Consider the following 24,708-nt stretch of genomic DNA (forward strand, 5'->3'; position numbering starts at 1 on the left):
GTCATGGTTCCCACAGACAACACACAAACAATGGAAGTTTCTTCAGGGTTTGTTTGTTTGAATAATGTTCAGTGATTTCCATCTCTTCTTTTGTGCACTCCTCAATATCCAAATGCTTGCCATAACATTTTGGCTTTGTGCTACACATCCCCTATGTTTTTATCTTCTTTCCTGGATAGTTGCAGGGATATCTAATTCCATTAAATTTCAGAGCTTATTAAATAAAAAAAAAAATTGACTCTAAAAACAAATTCCATTTCAGTACTTTCTAATATCTACATCCAGACCTGAAGATGGTAAGAACCTGTAATTTTAAAATTTGTAGCCTGACTTTTTAACTCACATCTTAGATAGAAAGTTGTGTGTAAACTGAACATGCAAATACACCTGTATAAATTTCCATCTATTGCTAATAATGGAGTAGGGATTGTCGCAGGTCTCCTGTTAAATTTTACTCATTGTTGAACTACAGTGTTTTTTCCTGTGGTGCCAGATGACTTCAGTAGTCAGTAACAGTAAAGTGGAAGTTCTGTAGGGTACTGTTAAACCATATGGTGCCTTCCGTGAGTAATCCATGTGTTTTTTGACAACCCTCCACTTTCTCCTGGATGCCGAAGACTTTCAGCCATTATTTCATCATGCCTTTGGATATTTAAACCAAGTGCTAAACCAACCACCAACAGTGCATGGAGTCTGTGCCTCTCAGTGGTGAAGAACTATTATGAAGTAAGAATCAACACTTTCTCTACATTTGGCTGTTGACACGGAAAATGGATCTAATGCTGGGATGACGATGGTGAAGACCCACTTGCACACAGGTGTGATTTGGTGATCACAAAGAAGGATACCAGAAGGCCATATTCCTAGGAGATGACTCCTACTATGTCCTAACAGAGAAAACACCTTTCTTTCAGTGGCTAGGTGATTATAGTTCCTTATTTCTCTCATTCACCAAACAGAGAAAGTAGCTCATACTCACACCTTGGCTGTTTTTCCTTATTTTGGTTACTAAGACCCAGCTAGTAGGACTGCTGAGGTAAAAGCCAAACAGCACTTGGACACCAGACTTACAGGTCACCTCTGGCAAGCAAACAATGGTTTCCAAAAGGAATAGCAATACAACTAGAAATGGAAAAATACCGAGGGAAAAACACATAGGTTACTTCAGCTGAAAACGCAAACCTCTCCAAAGCAGAACAGGACAGCTGGGGATGCTCGTGCCATCGGCCATCCAGCAGAGCATGATGACACAGATCTGTCACCGTGAGACAATCTCAGTCATCATCGACAGGGAGCACAATGCCTTGCACGGTTTTTGAAGAAAATTCAATGTTCATCACAAGTTGTCATCTGGGTTTTAAATACTGCAGCATGGGCAGTCAGGAAAGAACTGCAGCTAAAACACTGCTGAAGCCAGATCAGCCTTAAGCATGTCTAAAGGCTTTGATGGAGTTCTTCAGTATAAATAATTTCAGGCAAGCATATCAACATTTCTAGTTGTCTTCTGGAAGAAAACAATTGTGATAAGTGGAAGAAGGCCAGGACATATGTCACTGACTAAATCTAAAAATCAGTACACGGAAATGGGGAGAGGTGGGGAGACGTAGCCAAAGTGTTTTTCATAAATAATGTAGATTCTGTGATAAATTCAATTTCACTGACAGGTAAAATGGATGCCAAATGGTTTGACCACTGCTCAAAGAGACAGACCGACACACAATCTGAGAAAGACTGATATACAAAGCAAGCAATGAAAGAGTTTAAGGATGATAGGGTAATTAAATGTCAGCTCAATGGGAAACAGATCTTGTAAGATAAATAATTTCAATACATATCTTATTTATTAAACACAGTTACAGAGATTCCCTCACAGAGTACTATAAAACTGCTGATTTAGAATCTTCACCAGACTGTAAATAGCATACACAAAGGAAAATGTGCCACACATTAGTTTAAAACTGGCTTATAAATATGAAAATACACATGGGAAAATCATGATCAGAAGATAAGGTAAACTGGATTCTGTTCCTGAGCCACTGTTAAGGGAAGTTTCAAATAAAAGACAAAAACAACGGTAAATCTTTAAGACTGACTTACTAGAAGGCAAACACAGTGGATAATAACTAGCCAGTAAATAAAATAAAAATATTAAAAATATTTTTGTTTATGCTATATTACATATTGAAAATTATATTACCACTAACATTTCCTTCTATATTATTGCTATCCCATTTAGAACAAAGAATGACTTACTAAACACAGCCTTCAATATTTCTGTTTCTCTTCATCTTTTGCTATATGACTGTAGGGTTAGCTTCTGGCCCATCTGCCCTGGACATGTAGTTATTTTTTTTGTATTTTCCTGCAATTTTTGTAATTTGTTGCAAAGGTAGCAGGAGTTGCTTGCAAATAATAATCTTCTACTGTGAGACATGATCAGGATGATCATTTTACAGGAGAGAAAATTATGACCAAATATCTTCCAGTTTCAAAAATACAGCTTGAGAAGCCCAGGACCAGATCTGCTCAAAACACAGGCCTAACCATAAAAAAAATGCTGCTGAGTTGTCCTCAACTACTAAACAAAATGGAAATATTTCACATTGAGCATATAAAAGCCACAGAACTAGTATCCACTTACTGAACACTGATAGGAGCAAATCACCCAGCATCAGACATCAAGCAATAGAAACATTTTTCTCACAAACCTATAGTCTCCTTAATTGTAAGAACTTCTTTCCTATTCTCCTTCATACACTATAATGTGTTCCAACTTTAACAAACAGGATCACAGTGTGACAAATAAAAGCCTCCTTTACTACCCATTCATCTGTTACCAGGGCAACAAGCTGTGCATATACTGCATGAGACAAGAGTCATCTGGAAAAATACGATGCAATTGTGTACTAATGCTATCCTGGGATACAGAAGCACAAGAGCTAACTTTTCAGTGCTTAATGCTTTTAATTTTTGTCTTGGATGATATTGTGGTGAAGTGCTTGGGGTTTTTTAAAGCTGTTGGGAAAAAAAGAGAGAATTTCTTTTATGTTGGCCTGTATTAAAGTCAGGTGTGAGCAGGGCTGCAATCCCTAGAGCTGCAGCACAGAAGCCCACTATGAAAAGGTGTAGGTAACACTCTGCAGGGTACACTTTCCTTCTTTAGCACAGCTTACTACAGAGCATTTTTAACTGGTATTTAGAGATTATCAGCAATAGAGAGATCATGGATTTAGCAGCACCTGAACTGCATAGAAGAATATTTTTTGGTAATTACAACCAACCCACTCTGCCTGCCAGCAATCTGAACTTTAACAAGTCAGCAGTTTATTAGGAGGCAAAGGGGGAAGGAGACAGATAAACTACTTAACTGTGGCCCCTAAGCTCTTCTGTTATTTCACCCATCTTAAGACTGAAGGCTGCACAACTTAATGTAACCAGGTTTGCTCTTCCCACCTGCTCTCTGAACATCAGCAACAACCTAATAAAAAAAGCAAGTTAGGTCTTGCACAGAAGACTGACCACTAGGAAAAATAAAAAATAAGAGTAGCCCTTACCATACAATTTGGAAAGTAATGCCACCAAGTTCAAAAAGAAACTCTAAAAGGCATCATATAGCTAAGTATGGATGGATTTTCACATGGGCAGAACATAGCATTTATGTGTCATTTCAGCAAGCTCCCTATCACATTTCTAATTTCTACAACAGCAGCAGATTCATTTACTCAAAGCTAAAAAAATGGACACAAAAATACCCCTTATTTTCTTTAACATTTTCTCAAACAACTGAATTCAATTTCTCCTAAAAAAGCCTTTTCAAAAATAATTTAGCCTGAGACAAAACACTGAAAATGGAAAGTTGCGAAGTGGAAGAACTTGAAAGCTACAAGCAACTGAGGAAAAAAAAAAAAATCTGTCTCATGGAAAAAGTTAGGGAACCTGAAGTACAGGTGGTACATTCTGAGCCAGCTATAAGAAAGAAAGGCGAGTTACACAGAGCAATCCGATGTTTATGAGTCGGGACTCCTCCAGTCATGCATCTCAATACAGCCAAATGCAAGGTCAGACATCCAGGAACAGAGAATAGAGGTCACACTTACAGGATGGAGAACTGAACCCTGGAAGTCAGTGACTCTGAAAAGAACAACGGATCATAGGGGATAATCAGCTTAACCTGAGCTCGCAGCCAGCTTCTGTGGCAAAGAGTCCGCAAAGACATCTTGGGTATTTACACACCAAAGCATCAAGCAGAAATGAAAACGAGGTGCTGTTCCTGCAAACAGCACTGCTGAAAGAGTGCTACTGAAATATCCAGTGCTTGTAATTTCACCACCACAAAAAGATATTGAAATAAAGGAACATTCAGGAAAGGGTCACCAAAAAACAAACCAAACAGCACAGAAATACTCTCATATGAGAATTCAGCACTTAAGTTCATTTGCTCAAGTAAAGCTTAAGCTATGGCCTGCAAGTAGCTATAAGAAAAAACACAGAACTAATTGAGCAGACAAAGAAAAAACAACAAATACCTGGACCCAAATTTGTACAGTAAAGGTACTTATTTTCAATTTGGGATTAAGATTGGCTGAAACTAAATCTGTTAACACCATTAACGTTTCATCACCCTAAGTCTTCAAAGCAAGACTATATGTTTGAAATACATCCTTGTTCAAACACAAGTTATGGACCTAATGTGGAAACTACTGAATCAAATGTTTGGTCTGTGCTTTACACCGACCCCTGTGGGCCTTAAAGAATATCCATCTATGCTGTAATGAACTTAGAGAACAAACTATGATTTTCTTTTTAGAGAACAAACTATAATTTCCACTCATGCTTTATTTTCAGGAGAAACAGGTATGAACTTTCCATCTCTAAAGCAATTATTCAAACAAGGCTCCCTGAATTCCTCAATACACAGAAAAATACTAACCCATTAGAGATTAGAATACTAACCCATTATCCCATCAGCTGTGGTTAAATATATCACTTCTAGAAAGAGGAAAACACAATACTTGCTTAGATATCTTAACACACACTAAGCAGAAAGGAACTGTTGTGCAAAACTGCCAAATACTACATTTTCTCTAAAGGCCTTCTTACAGGATAGCCTTGTTCCTTTCTGGGGAAGGAAAACAAACAAACAAACAAGCAAAACCACAAAAAAACCCCAACAAAACCAACACCCAAACAAACAAAACAAAATCAAACAAAAAATCCCCCAACTCCACAAACCAAAACATACACACACAAAATTCAAAACCGTTTTCAATCTTTACCTGTTCCTGTACATCTTCAAACTCTGAACTAAGCAGCTCTATGAAGATGGGGACAGCTCCTGCTTGGATCACTATTCGAGTCTGAAGGGAATTTCCCGAGGCAATATTTGTCAGCACCCATGCAGCTTCAAACTGGAAAACAAAGTACAAAAGACAGTTTACAAGGAACTTTCTATGCTACACCAAACATGAAGATTAAATGTCTTTTAAAAATAGAAAGAACTGGCTTAGGAAAAATGTGAGATATTATTAACAGACAATTTGCAAAGTAAGATTCAGAATCATAGTGTTAAGAGTTATCGCTATCACTTGAAATAAAAATTGCAGAAGTTCCTTACAAGAACATTGGGTTTGTTGTGGCTTTTCAAACATTTTTTTTGCTATGCATTCATGTTACCTTTGCCTTTCCTTACTGCCTAAGAGCCTATACACAAAAAAAATGTGCTTTCCCACGTGGCATGACACCTGCATTCATTGAATCACCAATGAAATTCCTGAAGATGCACAAAAAGACATTGTTTGAAAAAGCTTGATTGATACGAAGCAAATAAAAGACTCAAAGGAGATTAAAAAAAAAAAGGAGATTTCTAAAACAATTCAAAGTGCTTGTCTCCAACTCTGGTGATCAGTATCACTGCCAAGCGTTATTAAATGCACGATGGCTTTTGTCAAGACTTGAAGCAAAACTGAGATCCTGAATTAACACTTAGCATATTTTAATTGGTTTCTTTATTTATTTTTATTTTAATCTCAACCTGCAAAAGCATTAACTTTTTAAGATGAAATGCAAATTTTAATACTTCCTGACAGAGGCCCGAGAAAACACAGATTCTAGAAATCCAGACTTTGGTAGATTTCTGTATCCTTTTGGTTCAAAAATCAGTACATTACAGTAGCAAATTTAAATCTTATCAGATACATTCAGAATCTACAGAATGAAAAGGTTATGAAAAGCTGAATGAAAAGGCAAACATCAAGAAACAATAGAAATGGAAAGCTGTAAGCTATAAATGACCAATTTTGATATTACTAACTGATACTGATCCGGAAGGATTCCACTAAAAATCCTGTTGTATCTTCCAAAACTACCTATCTCTGAAGAGCAGCAAGGACTTATATTTAGGGTTTAATCATAAAAACACCTCCTGCTAAGGAAATGCACCAAATTTGGAAATAGGCCTGAATAATAACTCAAGAATTAAGCCTAGACTTGTAAGGCTTTTCATTTTTAAGTGTTATTAAAGACTTTAGTTTTGAAAATACAATTAATCATGTCCTCCTGATCAGATACAGGAGAAATTATCTTCTAGTAAGATGTGATCAGAATAAACAATTCCAAAATACATCACTGTAATACACAAAGAGAATGGTCTGGAAAATAAAGTGGAAACACAATGTCAAAACAGCAAGGTCCATCGTTAATGAACTAGAAGCAAAACACTCAGGTCAGAGTTTAAGGCCAGCATAAAATGTACTTGTTTTCCTGTAATTTTACTTTCCCTGAAACGCGTATCCAGTGTATTGAGATAGACTGTAACACAACTATTAGTCATCTCTCAACCACAGAGGCTTCTTACTCATATTTTAGAACTTGCCCTTAGGCTTCCTAATGGAAGCCACCAGCCTGAACTATGCACAGCTTGGAGACTCACACTGTCTCCAGTATAAGTCATGGAAAGGTGAGTGACAGTTCCTCCCTCTCTGTGGACACCTGACTCTCCAGGATGTAGAAACCAAGGAACAAGTCACATGCAAATGGCAAAGGTATCTGTGTAGTATTGCTCTTTTTCAACATTTCTCCCCCTCATCACAACAATATTTTCCACATGAAACAAATGTATTTGTTCATGTATTGTGTAAGTGACCATAGAGAAGAGAGGAGCTTTTTTAAGCCTGGAATTCACCTTGAGTAAAAACAGGACAGAGGAATTCCTAATAAATTAGGCCTTCCTACCACTGATATCAGAAGCCTAGTTTTTACAGGATATTCCATTGACAACAGCAAAGGAAATGGAGCATAAAATCCCATAAACATTCAAGTTCATTAACATGGAAGTTTCCATATTCAATCCACTATACAAGTAGCTATACTTCCTACTTCACTATTTCAGAATGAGTTGAAAGTCCTTTCCTTCTACAGCTGGGCTACAGTCAGGAATGCCTAGAATACCAAGGTCAAAGGAATACTTTTGGAAACAAGACAAACAGTAAAAAGTGAAGACAAGAGGAACTTCCTAACTGATCACAGTAAAAATTCCACATACAGACCCTGAATTGCCAAGCAGGTAGAGAGATTTGGTAAGATGAAGAAAAATTACCCAGGATGAATGAAATATCAAGAGCAACAAATTCACTTATATTTTCGCTACTTTCTTAAAAATTCTTCAAAGGACAAACTTGCAAGTTTCCACTGACTGATTTTTCCTATTTCCATGTAAAAATCAATACAGGTTACACAAATAAGGCCACGAGAACTGCTTCCATTTATTTGCCTGTCTTAGGTTCTATGCTAAACCCCTATAACTGATAAAAATAATTCCTTTTTTTTTTTTACATCAGACAGCTTACAAATTCTCCACTGAATTGCAAACTAACCAGCTTAAGTCTGACACATACTCTTAGTTACTGTCCACAAACTCCTCAAAGGTAGCTAACAGACCTCTGGAATTCTGTGGATATCAATCTGAAAAGTAATACCTATAAAAAATTTCTCTGATGTGTAAGAAAACTATCAATTTTCTGTATATCTCCATCCACAAAATTTGGACTTGGCGTGGCATTAACAAACCTGTTGCCCTATGGATTTTGAAACAAGACTGATTCTAGCATATATGTTGTATTTAATGGTTACATGTTAAATTAATATGTTTTACTAGATGATTTGTTTTTCTTCACTTTCTACTAGCCCAGAACAACTCTGGCCAGGAAAAAGGACAACTGAAAATGAGACAAAGGTCCAAGAAAAATTAACCACCATTGTAGCAGATGCAATTCAGTTTTTCAAACCATAGTCAGTTTTGAAGTTTCTATGTTTATAATTACAGATTGTAATTCTAATTCTAAACTGTTTTTTAAATTAACCAAAAATTTAAGTCATAATTCTAAAGATTTAAAACTGTCTTCAGTTAGTAAAAAAAAAAAAGACAAACATTAAAAGCTCCAAAGCTTTTTAACTGTTGAGTTCCAAATTTCAAGCTCTGTTTTTGTTGAAGGGCACAGATCCCATCCTATCCATCACACAATGCATCTCAGACCTCTCTCTCTCCCATCCTGTCCCCAAAGGTCTTGCCAGAAACTCTGAAGATAAAACAGTATTTTTAATATAGTGAAGAAAGAAGGGTAGTAGAGCTAAACAAATCACTGATTTTTTTTTTTCTAATTTGCATCACCAAATGCCTTCCTAATCTAGGAAGACAAATATATTTATATACCTGTAATGTACAGTTTTCTTTTCGTTTGAGGAACTCCACAAACCTGGCCACCACTCCTTGTGTGCTTATGACTTCATCTATTGGGGGATTTGGTTCTGTTTAAAATAAAAAGTAAAGTTAGATTTCTTTGTAGGGAAGTTCTCAAATTACTGCATCATAGTAATATCCACTAAATACTGACTGCTCTTTTTTGAGAGTGTGTTCTTTTTCTACAATACTTTACTAAAAGGCATCAGATTCCTATCTGTCAACATAAGAAAACTTCAGTCTGAATTTTAAGGTAATGAGGTAACACGATTCAAAACACTAATACACTCAGTAATTTACGCAGATGAACTTCACAGCAGCAGTTCATGTGCAGACAAACCTCAGTATATCAGCATATCTGACCCACAGAGACACTGCCTACAACATTTAAACTTGCATTCAAGAGGAGCTATCACATCTGCAACACTTAAAACAGATTTCAAGACAAGAAGTGACTATATCTAGCTGACAGTTTGTAAAGCAGAGCTTGACCCAGAAATTTCAGTGTGAAATTCAATCCTTATTGCTGTCAAAGTAAAAACATGTACCAGGGAGGCTTCTACATTTTTCTCCACGTAATTTCCTTACCTTTAGAAAGGAGCTTTCGGAACTTCTGGGTGGCTGAAAGCTGCTGTTCTGGACTATTGGAGAAAATCATCTCAATCATATCAGAGGTGATGACTGCACTCTGGGGTTCACATGCAGAAACAGAATGACAGTGATAAGAGAGCAAAAGGGGGGGGAAAAAATCTGGGACTAGTGGTAAACAGGTTATTACATATGTTAAACCAGTATCAAGTTAACCTCTTATTGGGTAAAAACCCAGGTAAGACCATTATAGACAACGAAGGTACATCTACGGAAGCAGCATAATTTCAAGAGCAACATTTCTTTACTGGAAGCCAAAATTCAAATTTTACTCAAGATATGGTAAAAAATTACTCTCCAGAATCGTTTACTGGTATTCTCTCCCCTCCTTTAAAATAAATATAAAATTGTCAGGTTCAACAGAAGGTAGTTTAAATTGGAATTGCAATTACTCTTATGCAAGAACACCACTTTGACTGTGTTATTGTTTAGATTTTTCTAACGTGTAAATTTTGACTTATTCTGTTACACCAAAAAGTACAGGACCTGTCATTTCCAGAAGAGTTGCCAAACCTAATGCTTGTCATCATCATCGAGTAAGAGTATTAAATTTTCCATAATACTAATGGTTTCCAATAATATGGCTAATTAAATCAGCAACCTTTCTTATGCAAGGTAAGATATGACACTCTGTTTACCACACATGTATTTAAAGAAGTATAAGAAAAGTTAGATTTTTTTTCCCACTTCTAATCTAAATCTGATCCCAACCTTTAGACAGGGACATAGATGACAGTGCTGAAAATACTTAAGCTTTGTCTGTAACAGCTAACTGCTCTAACTATTAATGGCCTGAAACTAATGATATTTAACAATGCAAACTGTATAATGATAATATCTCAGTTAAGCAGAATCCTTTCCTAACTATCTATGCAAGCTTCCACACAAACAATTAATGGTATTTAGGATTTGTCTGATATTTTAAGACAAACTCTTGAAGAGTAAAACTATACATTCTATTAATGAACTTCCACATTGTTTATAAGCACTTCTCTGTTCCTCAGTAATTTTCAAGGCACATATAACCACCAACAGAATACAAACCTCAGCCTGATTTCTATGAAAATACCACTTGTGTAGTCTCAGTATAGACAGTGTGAAGATCAGTGGTCAACCTTTTAAGTGAGGACTGTACTTTCCTCAAACCTCTCTTACAGTCTGAAAACTTTACCATTTGTCTTTTCAGGAAGACAACAGTGGTAAAGAAACGAAGAGAGAGCTTTTTTTTCTAGCTTGTAAAGGAGTTTACGGCCTTGTGCAGACAGATAAGTTATATCTAGCTGTATTTCCAATACCCTGGCTAAAAGTGGTGCCACTTGAATGTCTGTTAAAGATTTCCATTGATCTCGTTTTAAATTTTGTAAACTGCAATAACACACTGCCTGATTTGCATGTTCATGTTTCAAGTATTATAAATTTCAGATTAAAAAGAAACCAAGAACTTTGGGCAACAGTTGACAAAATCACCCATAATGGTGACCATCAGAACCAGGCAGTAATCAGCCTGCCAGGACAACGATGTTTTATTTAATTTTCTTGAGCACACATCCTCTGAACAACCACTCACTATACCCATAACATTTTTCTCTCATGTAATCTGTTTCAGGGTAGTTCACTGAGACAGATGTTTCAGAGCTGTCCATAAGCTCTTTGAATGCATTTTTCACATTCTTCTGGAATTCCATTCCCCTCAAGTCACTGCACAGCAGACCTGCCCAGTTTCAACAAAAAACGACTGTATTCCTTTCTCATCACTCACAGAAGTCATCTCCATGTTGTTCATCTGAGCCTCGTGGAAGCCACCATCTGACATTACTTCCTCCTCTGCTTCTTCCTCAGCTGTTGCAACATTTCGGCGTTTAAACAACTAAAGAGAAAAAGTGTTTCATATTTATTATACAGCCAATACATACACAGCACGTCACCTTAGGCTGCAATAAAAATTCCACATGCTACTACATGAAAGAAGCTTATATGCTGGCTACAGGACTACACCTGACAGTACATGGAGAAAGTTTAGCCATGGAGTAAATGAAAAAACCAAGGCTAAAAGATTGGTTCCTAACATTTCTGAAAAACTTTCACTGATGTTCCCTTCTCTTCTTCACCATCCACCTCTACCTACAAGCACCTCCAGCTTCCAGACAATTGCTTTCTTGTAGAAGTTCTGGGGCTCAAAGACCTGATAAACTGGTCTGTACTACAGATCTTCATAGAACACCTGCACACTGGGATGAGCAGAATTTGGTTGCTATGACTTAGAGAAGGTCCCCAGTTAAGAGATGTCATGAGGAGAGCTAGAGAGGCTACAGCTTCTCTCCTTAATCCAGCTGTCTCATTGGAAGAAACATTAGCTGTAAGAAGATGGCTTTGAGGGTGCTGTTGAGCACAGGAAGGAAGACTCCAGCATTAAGCCATGTCAGATTTGCACCACTGCAGACAGGGAAAGCAGAGCCCTAACACAGACCTACCGCTAGTCTTTTTTCTAGAGAAGACAGGGAGGACACTGTATGCAAAACTGCTAAGTGTACAGAACTCCAGGTCAGTGATAGGCATTCCTATGGAATGCTTTTCCTACTAAACTACTGTATGATGTGCCCACTTAAGCCAAAAATATAATCTTAAACCAAAATTTATACATTGTCAAGTTATAAGAAAATTCAGAGGCCTGAGGTTGTTTTTGTGATGTTGTTCAGCTAAAAAAACAGAAAAAAACCCAAGAAACCCCACCAAACAAAAAAAATAATTGAAACTTCAAGACAACAACCTGAGAAGAAGCAGGTCAACAAATTATTTCTTCCCTCAAGAAAACCATTACTGCAACTTCTAAGGACTTGGTCGTATCTTTTCATCCTTCTATTCTAGTTGTAATGTTTCCTTCCATTTCACCTCAGCTTACCACTCTTTGAACAGATTAGAGACACCACGACTCAGAGGAAAATAAATAAACAAAGAACAAAATAGGAGTTCCTCGATCACCTTCAGTGCAAGGTCAGTCAGTTCTGTGAAATCTTTAGGCTGCTCTGGCCAACGTTGCACTTGAGTGAATGAGGAGCAGTCACTCTGAGTCTCGTGGAGCCTGCAGAAGAGGCAGTGAAGTCTGCAAGCGATTCTGATTTCAGACTGACTGCCTATGAACTTTGAGGGCAGGAACAACTAAGAAAGGGTTTGGGAGAAGCAAAAGCCAAAGACAATGCAAGACAAGACTGTTTCAGGACTGGTCCCAGTTCCCATAACTCCCATGCATTACCTGCTCTTCCCTCTTTTGCTTCCGCAGCTGAAGACCCTCTTCCTCCCGCCTGCGACGCATCTCGTCAGGGTTCAGAGATTTGTTCTTGTAGCTCTTCAGTCGGAAATTCTCTTTTCCTGAGGTCGTCATGATTCCTTCACAACACAAATAAAAACAGAAGACAGAAAAAAATTACTCTTCAACACATCATTTCATATTCTGTCTCCACTCCTTAAAATCTGTAGCCATGAATTTCCAGCCACTGCCTCCCTATATCCCATCACCTAACTTCCAACAATTTAGAAGGTGTAAAGGAAAATTTCACAGAATTTTCACTTTGGTGTGCCAGTTCTTCACATCAGTCGAACAAACTTATATTTTATTCTCTGAGGCTGCAGAGACTAAGTGAAATATTTTATTAAGAAAGAATTGAGGTCTATAAGGCAAAGTATATAGCCTGGGCTAAAAAGAAAACTGCACCACTGATTTTTAGCATTTCTCCACACAGAGAATTAGCCAAACCACTCACATAGCCCTGTCTTCACTCAGAAGTAAAGGTGTCTTAGGTGCTTTTTAGTTTGATTTACTTTGCAAGTCAGTAGAGGGGCTTTTTTTTGAACTTCGAATACACACTTTAAGTAAATTTAACAAAACCCTGTTGAAGAAACCCTGTGTTCTTTCTATCCAGACAAGGTCTACAAGGAAATGGAAATGAAAAATTTTAGATGAGGATGGTTTAACCACTGAAAATGCTCTGTTCTGCAAAGAAAGCAGTGCTATTGTTCCCCTCCTCCCCACCCCCAGTCTCTAATCCTGTCACTGTTTATGTAGAGGGGCCTTTTTTCAGTCCATGCTTTCCAAGTACCATCTGTCTTACGTAACTCAGTGGATCAGCATTTTTAACTACCCATGAAAATTTTCACATGTACACCACCACACTTTGGAGTTACTTAGCATAAAACAGCAGGTATAATACTGTGTGGAAGGAACACATCTGCCCAAAATCAATGGGCTTTGGATCAAGCCTCTACTCTCAGTGCTCCATTCTGCTGCTACTCCTCTCCTTACATCACCCCCTTAAATCCAAAAGGGGTTGGGAATCCAATTCTCAGCATGTCAGGATTTCCATGCATCTTCATAGAGATGCACGATCTTCAATACATTGTAACTATCTGTGACACAAAATTTAGGGAGCTACACTATACATAAAGTTACCCTACAAGGCTTTAAAGCTCTCTTTCAAATGCCCTAACTCATCATATAAAATACACTACCTATCTCAAATTCCATAAGCCCAGCATCACCAGATGATAAATGACCTCCTGGGCACTTTTTACTTTAAAATGGAGCAATATGAATGTATACAGACTCTCAACAGCTAAGATTTCCTACTAAAAATACATCAAATCAAGTCTGCTCTAACCTCCTTTCAGTTAGCACAAAGAATTTTAAGAGAATAAAAAATAAAGAGGATACTCAAACGTGCTTCTTGTTAGAGCCTCTTTTTAAGTTGTTGCTATCTGACAATCAATTTGAAGAATTCTGACGATCAGAACTTACTTTAACAGAAAACATTTTGGGCATCACTTCAAGAGTCATTGTATTCTGACAACTGAAATTTAAAAAACTGTTCAGGAACACAAACTACCATATTGATTATCAGTCAGTCACAATTTGCACCAAATGCAACATAAAAACCTGAGCATACAGGTAGGTAATTCAGCAGCCTAATTTTGCTGGAAAGGCTGTTCTGGAAATTACTTTTTTTTTTTTTAATAAAGGTATTACAAAAAGATAAATCTCAGAATGACAGAAGTTCCCTACATCATTCTTAACACCTTTGAGACTCCCTTCTCTTCCTGTGTTTACATGTTTGTGCTTTAAGTATTTGTGTTTCTTACAGTATGCTTGGCAACTGCATTTTCTTCCCATTTTTAGTTCAAGTGACTACTACCTTTATATTAAATTTACATACTATCTGAAGAAGCCCTGAATTTTAACTGTAAAAAGAAGTTCAGGCTAATAAGTACTCAGAATTTCTTTTGTTCCTAAAATATTTTGAATAAAACATGTGGTGTATTTTAGAATTAGCAAGATGAACTGAAACACCAGATGGACAACCATGAGCTAAAAGGACATGCCAAACAGAAAAATGGCTTTGCAGACACTCCAGTCATTCTGCCCCTGAACATGAACAAACAGGGGCACGTGCCACATTCCAAACAAGATCTCAGGCCCTCCACAACGTTATTAATAATTCCCCACTTTTGCCTGAAACCTGTCTTCTCAAACTCACAAGATTGTATTTGCCTTTATTTGGGATTTCAGGACTTTGATAAATTCCTGTGGTCCTCTCACACCTTCACTTTCAACCCCTACAAGTTCTTAATCTCAGTAAATCCTTGACAGGGAACATCTTCACTCCTTAATACTGAAATTCATCTAATTTCTATTATGTAGCCTCTCCATATAATGTTCTACTGTTTCAAAATTTCAATGACAGTACCAACTTCATCATAAATAAGTTTCTTTAGTGTATTCTTCCTTACTGTATTTTTTTAACTAGTTTCCCCTCGTCTCCCAACTTGCATATTAATTTTCTTCTGATTAATTTTGCTTCTGACTTTAAGGTAATAATTTCCATTTTCCTTTCAGAGTTCTATTAGCTCACTCCTGCTGTACCTTATGTCATTGTTTCATTTCTTGAAAACACAGACACAGGATTTACTTGAATTCTCTCTCTGATTTTATCTCAACCCCTCTACCCAACAGTTTCACAAGAATTATCTTCTACTTCTTACACCCTTTACAAGCTCTAGCCACAACTTTTGGCTATGCTCATTTCTGACTTTCAAGACAGCTCATTTTGCTGACCAACCCCTTCCTCTATCCTCTGAGTAAACTGCACACTTAAAATCCTTTCAAAATAGTATATTGTGTTTTACCTGGGAGTACAAATGCCTGCCACCAAATGACTGGGAAGAGTTTCTTTTATTAAAGGTGAAAAAATTAAACTCCCTCCACCACTGAGAAGTTACCACTTCAACTAGCAATTAGTTCAATAATTTATTTTATAGCAGGCCCTCACTGGCAGTAAATAAGCAAAATCCCAGCACATAGCCACAAATCCATTTTACATACCTGCCAATCTAACCTGTATAACTATTAAAGCCATAGTTATTTTCTAAAAGTAGCTTTTATGTCCTGGATAGATCTTAAAATCAATTATTTCTTCACCATTCTTTTACTGGTTTCCTGACTACTGATGAAAACTTCAATGACCCCATCAGGGATTCCATCTAGCCCACACATGCTGCTAACATCTTCAGACCTACTCAAGTGTGTGAGCACACAATGGCTTTTCAGGACTGAAAATACAACAATTCTATGTTAGTTGTTACAGTCATCCAAGGATTGTTTGCTATAAATCTCCTCCTCTATTTTTCAGGATGCAGCCTTTCCCCCACACTAAGCAAGAGAAGCAAACCAACTTCAAATTGGCCTCCAGCAGCTTTGTTGTGACTTAGCTGAAAATCTTTCAGTGGTCACTAAGTTCACCCATGTAGCAAATAGCAAACCCTGGATTTTCTCTGCATTGTCAAAATTAATGCTACTTCTGGTGAAAATCTGTGGTGGTTGTCATGGAAATGTTCTACACATCTTTTCTTTCCTAAAGATAGCACAGTATTGTCCACATTTTTTATACTCCTGGCTACAGATAAAAACCTCTGGAGACCTGGTAAGGAACTTCCATGGTGTATTTTCAGGCTTTTGTACAATACCACTCAAACTCCATATGACACTTTCTCCTCCTCAGTTTGGCTACCATTAAAAAAAAAAAAATTTAGTAAAATTAAACTGTCTATTCCTGAATGTTTGCATTTCTCTAAGGAAAATATGATCCCAATTTTTTTGCTGATTAAGACAAGAACCCTACCAAATGTCAATGTGTTACAAGCACACACTTCTAGGGGAAATAAAAAGTACTGCATTTCTCCTTGCTCATCAAGTAGAAGAAATTCAGAAGCACTGGGAAATACAGAGTCACTTACTGCCATGACCTACCTTGTCCCAAGCAATCATCTATATAGGAACAAAAATGAACTCCCTGCCTTCTTAAATCAGATATCACTGTCACTAGACTTAAGAGCTTTGCCAGAAGGAATGCCATGTGACTAATACTCTTGGATATTCCACACGTCAGAGGTACCGAGATGTAAAAATAAAGCCCTTACAAATCAAGACCTGTGTAATAGTATATATAACCACGTACATTTTTATATGTAAGGGTATACATATACACCATGTATACAGAGCTGAAACCAAGATTATGAAATACACTGTTGATATTAAAGACTGCTGGAGACAAACTTTCCTTCTTTGGAAGTAGGAGTGGGAAAAGTAAACCTATATAAGACATTCTACCTTCTAATAGGAGTATAATGGAAGCAGAAGACTTGAAACTTAAGGCAGAGAAGGAGGCTGAAGACAAACAGTGTGGAAAAAAAAGTATCTGAACATCCATGATCTTCCATAATATCAGTGTACATTTCCTAACTAACAGAGCAGCTGACAAAAGGAAAGGACTCACTGGAGGCAGACTTGTGAGCTCTGGTGTGCTGTCAAACTGCTGTCTCTCCTTTTGATTCCTGCCACAGAGAGAGGGAAACAACCCTGAAAGGACAAACCATGCTGGAAATGGCACTGTCAGGACGGAACTCCAAGCAGTGAGAGAAGCTGGAATCACTCAAGGTAATCAATGCACAAACACCTTTACTTCCAAGGAGATTTTAGCTTGTGCATGGGCTCTGCCATGGGACTCTACACTTCCTAGAGAAGTTACATCACAATCGTGCTTCTTGACATAATGCCAAATACCTACAGCACAGCCTGGACAGATGTTTGAGCAATTCACTGAGGTGTGATTACAGGATGCATCACCCTCTGACACTCTTTAGTGTTAGACTAGAAAACCTATCCAATTTAAAGAAACTAACTTGAAGGTAGCACTTGATCATTCTTTGCTCTCATCAACACACTCTACAAATTCAACATTCTGGCCACAAGTGTGTTTTTTCCCATGAAGCACAGATTTTAGAAAGTCCTTCTAATTTGCTTTTTAGCAATTCAAAGGCAACAGATCAGAATGCTAACAGAACTACTTAAATCTTGTGGAAGTAAACAGTTAGATTTCTTGGAGGTGACAGACAATGAAAGGTCTTCATAATAGAACCATGAATAATACAGGGCATAGAATGATAAAAAATATCATCTGGGATTCATGCTATTTCCCAGGAAAAACTTCCAGAGCAAAATCCTGTGTACACATCCACCAAGTCTCCATACTGTTGACAGTGCTATCTGAGGGGAAAAAAGAAATTAAAAGAAAAACAGCAGACTGACTTCACTCTTCACTGTCACCTCCTGTTGGTTGAAAAACCAGCTCGGCCAGATTAACATTTTGGTGAGGATGTATCTGCCTCTTTTCCAAAATTATTTGACCAAAACATACTGGATTACAGGGGTCCATTGGAATGCTCATCAGTAGAAACACCCATATGACCTGAGGGACAGGTATTACTTTCTAATTTCAAATGGTTTCAGACTCCTGTAAAGCTCAGGACATCTAGAGGAAAGGATATTTAATCATCTCATCTGCAAAAAGCTGTTGTTCAAGCACAGCCATTTCTCAGACCTATGCTTGACCTTCTCTAGCTGTAAAACGGGACGGGGAAACACGTCTTACAGGCACCATAAAATTAACAGTTACAGTATTTGTAAAGACTTGCAAAGTAATTTTTGCTGATGATATATCAAATCCTAGCACTTAGAAGGAAACAAAATTGTCTGAATTTCATTTTCTGTGGTTTGTGGAAGCTGCAGCAGCAGAACAGCAGGGACCCACACTCCTAGGGCAACCATCACGGGAGAATGATGGAGAAGAAATGAAACCACCACCTTCTGCTACGCAAAAGGCCACAGGATTAAAAGAGCTTCAATTCCTTTAACCCAGGAGTTGTAGCAAAACATGGATAGAACACACAGCCTTGAAACAGGGTTTAGACTTGAAGGGACTTTCTGTCAAAAACTGGAAACAAGAAGGGGACTTCTTCATGGAACTGCTGCCCATCTCCATATTTGTCAAATGCAGGCTTCCTAGTCCTCCCTGTGTTTTCCCTGCCCAATAGTAGGCCTTAATTCACAACTGCTTCTGTTCTAGCACTTTTATAAACCTGTCAAAGAGCAAACAAGTACTAACCCACCTAATCTACAGCTAATTTAGCTTTAGGTCACTCGGCAAGTTGGACTGGTACCTGCTTAATAATGAGAATAATCTTAAAACAATTCACACAAGGCCTGAAAAGAAACAACACTGCACAATACGGAATGTGACACTACAGACCAATTACAAACCTCAACATTGACTGTTGCTCAAAAGTAAACAAAAAAAAAAATTTGAGAAAAAATAGACTGTGTTGCCTGAATGATGTCAAGGCCACCTGATGTCAAGTCTGCAGGGATGTCCCATTTTTGACACCTCATCTTGACAAGATGAAAACGTGGTTAAAATAAGACACCATATCAAAGGTATTTCTGCAGAATTACTAATCTTGAAGGGTAAAACAGTTATAATCCCAGGTAACATTCAGAAAAATGTTCTGTGCTTACAAAAATAGGTATTTATTAAGACATGTGCTTAAAATCAGGCCAATGCCAGCTTGCCAGGCCCCTGATCTTCTTTACACTAAAAAAACCCCACAGTCAAAACAAAAAAACAAGGAAGTATATTTCTGGTTGCAGCAAAAAACAACCACGAACAGAAATAGAATTACTTGACACTTGGTGTTGTCTCAGAAACTGATCTGCCACATCAGCCTGTACTACTACCTAAGCACACTGACAGCCACGTAAACAGACACTTAATTTTTGAAAGCTTGAGGATTATGCACTTTTTCTTTCTTTGTTGAAGAAACACTGATGACGACATTAAGCAGTAATACATTTACAATACTTGGTGGAAGAAGAGGACACCCCCCCCAATAAAAGATTATAGATAGTATATCCAGCACTTCACTATACATTTTCTATCATAAAGACATTTCCAACATGTTTTGAGTCCCATTTTTTAAAGGTCCACTTTGACTTAACAAGGCAGCAGATACAGCTTTCCAAGTTCCAGAAAGCTTTTAACTTGAGCAAGAGGGCAAAAAAACCTGACTGTCAAAGCCGGGTCAACTTAAAATGAAAACTTCTTCAAATTTGTTACCTGAGACTTTCTGATTTGAGTTGAAAATGCAAAACTCCTTTACTGTATTCAAAGACACTGCAGCACAATAAATCTGTTTAAATGAAAAAAAAAAAACCTCATTTCTATGAGGTTTCTATTTTCTGCAGTCCACAATCAACCTGCAACCAAAAAGTTCCCACAAGTCATAAAACAAAGCAGCTAGTGATGGGGAATTGAACTTTTCAGCCGCATGGGATTATACTAACATTAAAAAAATAACCTCACTTAATGTGCCCATCTACATGAAACAACAGAAGTGATTCTTCCTGTGTAATGTAATCTGTTTTTCTTTTAAAGCAGAGATACATTTGTATTTTGATTAAGATTACAGCATACCCTCCCTGCACTTACAGAATGGGCTGGCCAACAATGTATCTTCTGTAAGGTCATATCTGAAAAAGAGACTGTTTTAGAAACAACATTTGACAGTCATCATCTGTCAGAAAAAAGATCACCCTAAAATTGCTAACACCCTGAACATTCTTTACAAGAGAACAAGAGTGCACCTTTCAGCATTTCACATCATGAAAAAAAGAAATCCCTAACACTTGAAAACAAACTGGGTTAAAAAATAAACTAAATTATTAATTAAGTTGACTTTGTAGTTTCACCCAACTTTTTTGTGGGGTTGGGAATATCAGAAGGTACAGAAACCAAAGCTACCTTATCTTTCCCGTGGTGACAAATTTGCCTGCAACAATTGTATTATTTGCTGTGACTCAGCACTGTGCAAGGCGTGTGCAAACCCACAAAATAACGGTAAGGCAAAATTCTCCTGATTTCATACTGACTTTGGACACCAGCAACCAAAAGAGTCATATAACAGTGATGCATCAGCCACATCAAGAAAAAAACTCATAGGCACTTTAAAGCTTGGTTATGCTCATTTTTCCTCCCTAGTACCCCTCCTACCAAAAGCTCTTGAATCCAACACGCAGCACAGAGAGACATCTTTCTCCTTTCTGATCACTTCTCAATACAAAAAAAAAAAAAAGGCAGAACAGGAACACACAGGCCAGTTGAAGAAGGGATCACGTAGAAGCTCTACAAGGAATTCTTGTATCTTTTAAGAGGCAATCTTGCCCTACTTCAGACAAAACCCACAACAATCTAATAATCCCAACATTATTACCTGACTTTACTTATAGGTACATTGCAGCTTGTGTGTCACCAGTAGCTGGCTCGTTTGCCAAAATGACATTTTCATAATTCAACTGGTGAATTTGCTTTCAGGTATAACCATAGCACTACATTTGGCAGTCGTGCAATGCGTTGTTTGCAGATAAATACATTCAGGATGTTTAGTCACAGATTATTTCTTTTACGGTTCTAGAATTGACATATCACTTACATTTAATCTCAACTTTACTTAAAATAAAGCACCAAACCAGTTAGCTTCTCGCAGAACATATGAATCCTCCTGCTGAGCCTGACAAGCAGTCTGAACTACCAAATAAAAATGGAAAAAGATAAAATAATTACTCTGGATCATAAGGAAAGCTGTCAGCAGCTGGTGACTAGCTAAGTCTTAAGTCTTATGTCACACTCTGCAAACTCAGAGTCTATTACTCTCCATACAAATCCAGGAATAGTTGTATTTCTTTCAGTTCCAATGCTTTCAGCTTCTGCCTCCTCATGACCCTAAGCAGTAATTATGTTTCAAGAAAGTCTTCACATTATCCCAATTCAAAATTTCTTCTATGTCACTGAACTCCATTTACTCCTCTCTTACATGAATGGACCAACAGAAGTGACCCCATGATGTCCAGTCTACCATCACTTTCTAATACTCCTTCATACCCTCCTACCACCACCATCCTTTATAAACCAATTCTGGGGAAAGGAAATTTAATGTCACCTGTCTTAGACTGCCTCTATTTTTTATCCTCAAAATGAATTATTAAGCCTGCATGAAGTTTAATGCAGTTCAAGATATTCATGAGGTGGCATAATATAATTTCCAGCCCTACCGTTCCACAGATTTTATATTTAGCAGAGATTTCCACTGAGTTTTTAAACTTACCTTTGCTGTTTTTCCAGAATCACTCTACCTTCTCCAATGTAACTTAAAAGTACTGATATTTCTACAGGCTTTGCATTCTATTGTTGGCATTTTGTGTCTTGAAAACTCCATGTTCATTCTTGGAAATAACATTGGGCAGATTAATCCACTTACTTGCTCGACAGACTTCAAAAACTGTAACAGACTGGATTTTTTTTTTTCTTCCAAGTGGAAAAAAGTTGACTTGCTATTACAATGCTGCCCCTTTGCTCTGCAATTTACATCAGCATTTTTCTCATTACTATTATTATATTATTTAAACAAGTACTTTCATTATGCTTTAGTCCCTCAGTATGAAGCTGAATAATTTTCTTATCAGTTCAGCTTCCACTCATGTTCTCTGAAAAAGAGGTGGCCTGGTCTTTCTAACTTGTTTGTGCATTACATCACTCCAGAACCTCCTGTTCAGATATTTCAGCCACTCAGAGTATTTCATCAAGTGAGTAATTCCTTTAATAGCTTTTATTTTTCTTGACTTGCTCATGGTCTACTAGGCTCACTCACTATTCCCCCTGGCCTTCAGAAGTATTTAAGCAAATACAATAAATTAGCTATTTGCTGCTGTTCTTCTATATCCCTTATGTTTCAAATCTACATTAAAATCCCTAACCCTAAATCCCATCACCATTTTTTTAATCTGCCATATGCTTTTTTTGCATAAACTTAATTTCAGTTTTTCAGGAGGGCACTGTTTTACACCCATTAACCTCTTGCCAGTAAGTTAAATTTTCCAACCCAGCAAGTTGTTTACTGTTGCCCTAACAAGTAAACTTTTATCTTTAAGAACACAAAAGCAAAGTGAAGTCCCTCATTCGTCCCCTCGAGAACTCCTAAAACACTTTAGAAGAATAATTCCCCAACCTTACGGAGGGACAAACAGAAAGATAGCAAAGCAAGCCTGTCAGATACAGGACAGTAAAAAAAACCAAAACCTACCATTCTGTTCACTTTAGCTTATTCACACAGAAGGGAAAGAAATAAAAAAAGAAAGAAAAGATCACCGTATTGAAACACTGAAGTTGAAATAAAACGCCAGCAAGCCAGCTCTGAAATCATCAACACAGAGAACGTAACATTGCAAAAAATCAACGTATGACACTCTGAGAGCAAAAGTCAAACATCCTGGTGCAGTGTTAGAATGAGAGATGTGATGTAACCAAGACTCTGTTTAGAAGTTGGGGGCCAATGAGGGAGCCAAGCCCACAAAATAGTCACATTTCTCAGAAAGGGAAGCACTTCTCAGGAGTGAAGCATCACTGCACATGTTTAAAAGACTGTGACAAGGGAACCCACGCTGAGAAAAACCTCTGCCTCCCATGTCATCATCTCAAGTTACCATGCCTTGAGCTACGACTCATTTCCCCTGTGCCTAAGGGTATTTCTAAAGGGTAACTAAAAGGTGCAACTACAGCTCAAGCAGAAATTTTAAACGCTGTTTTGAACGAGCCAGTTCACATGTCAGTGCAGGTGGTAATGCTAAAGGGAGAACAGTGAAGTTACAACAGAAAACAAGGACAAATTTAAAGATTAGCTTGATTCAATATATTAATTTACACTCTATTTACAATCTACTAATTAACTACTCTATTCTAGCTATTAATTGTTAGAGGTATATACAAAGTAGTTTTAAAATAACTAGTTTCTAGGGATAAAGTTAAAATTCCATTTCCTGAGAGCTCACGGACATATCCCAACTTTATTGAGTCTTTCATTAACATCAAGCAGTCAAAGCAGAAAATATACAGCAAACAAAAAAATCCAGAAGAACAGCAGCTTGAATAATGGATAAAGGGACCATTAAACACAACCATTCAGCACCATTTGGGAATTCTGCAGAAACAGCAGCCCAGTATTTTCACAGCTCATGACGTATCTTTTCAGCTCGGAGTTTCAGTTTTCATGAAACGCCCTCAAGAGGCAAAGCTTAAAACCATCGTTCCATGTGCCGCGGTACGGGCAACACAGACTTGGGGACTATGAATGGGACGAGTTTCTGCCGGATACAGTCTCTAGAACAGGACAACTGGAAATGGCCACCGAGCGCAAACCCTTCATCGTATGCAGGGAGTCAAAGAGATAACGCTGTGGGTGGGATAATGTGAGGGTAAGAAGCGATGTTTGCAGGGAGAAGGCAGAGCTTTAGTAAGATCACCTAATATCACTGGCGGGGGGGGGGAGGACAAGCGGGGAAAATCAAGGAGAAAAGTTCCCTTCCCTTCCACAGAACCACAAAATCAATCAGGTTGGAAAAGACCTCTCAGATCACTGAGTCCAACCTATGACCGAACACCACCCTGTCAACTAGACCATGACACCGAGCAGCACTTCCAGTCTTTCCTTAAACACCTCGACTCCACGACCTTCCCGGGCAGTCCATTCCAATGCTTAACCACCCTTTCAGTGAAGAAATTCCCCCAAATGTCCCACCCAAACATCCCCTGGCGCAGCTCAAGACTATGTCCTCTCGTCCAGCTGAGGCTCTGCCTCTCCTCACACCCCGTCCCGCAGCAGTCCGAGTCCCGCAGCCAATCCCGGAGACTTCCAAAGCCGGCGCGCGGCCACGCCACCAGCAGAAGCCCCGGGAGCCCGTCCGACCGCGCGGGGGTTCTCCCTGGGCAGGAGGGTCCCGTCCCTCCCCGCACCCCCCGCGCTGTCCTGCTCCCGATCCCGATCCCGGCCCACGCGCGCGCCGTTCCCGCCGCGCCGGCGGCGGCCCCGCCCCGCGCGCGGCCCCCGCGCGCCTGTTG

At 38.2% G+C, this 24,708-nt stretch overlaps 1 protein-coding gene across 3 annotated transcripts in view; it reads right to left on the minus strand.

The window, feature by feature from the left end:
- KPNA1 (karyopherin subunit alpha 1) overlaps positions 1-24,708 on the minus strand; it is a 51,589-nt gene that overhangs the window by 26,269 nt on the left and 612 nt on the right. The window contains exons 1-6 of one of the 3 annotated variants that reach the window (XM_027653493.1): positions 19,879-19,896; positions 12,633-12,766; positions 11,142-11,249; positions 9,323-9,422; positions 8,708-8,802; positions 5,277-5,408 (exon numbers count right to left, since the gene is read on the minus strand). In XM_027653493.1, coding sequence (XP_027509294.1) covers positions 5,277-5,408; positions 8,708-8,802; positions 9,323-9,422; positions 11,142-11,249; positions 12,633-12,761 — 564 coding nt within the window. In that variant the 5' untranslated portion in view covers positions 12,762-12,766; positions 19,879-19,896. Of the gene's footprint in view, positions 1-5,276; positions 5,409-8,707; positions 8,803-9,322; positions 9,423-11,141; positions 11,250-12,632; positions 12,767-17,202; positions 17,261-19,878; positions 19,897-24,708 lie in introns of those variants that run through there. The other 2 variants (XM_027653491.1, XM_027653490.1) reach the window with 2 other exon arrangements.

Source organism: Corapipo altera, unplaced genomic scaffold (assembly GCF_003945725.1).
Source record: "Corapipo altera isolate COAL_440 unplaced genomic scaffold, ASM394572v1 61, whole genome shotgun sequence".
NCBI lineage: Eukaryota > Metazoa > Chordata > Aves > Passeriformes > Pipridae > Corapipo > Corapipo altera.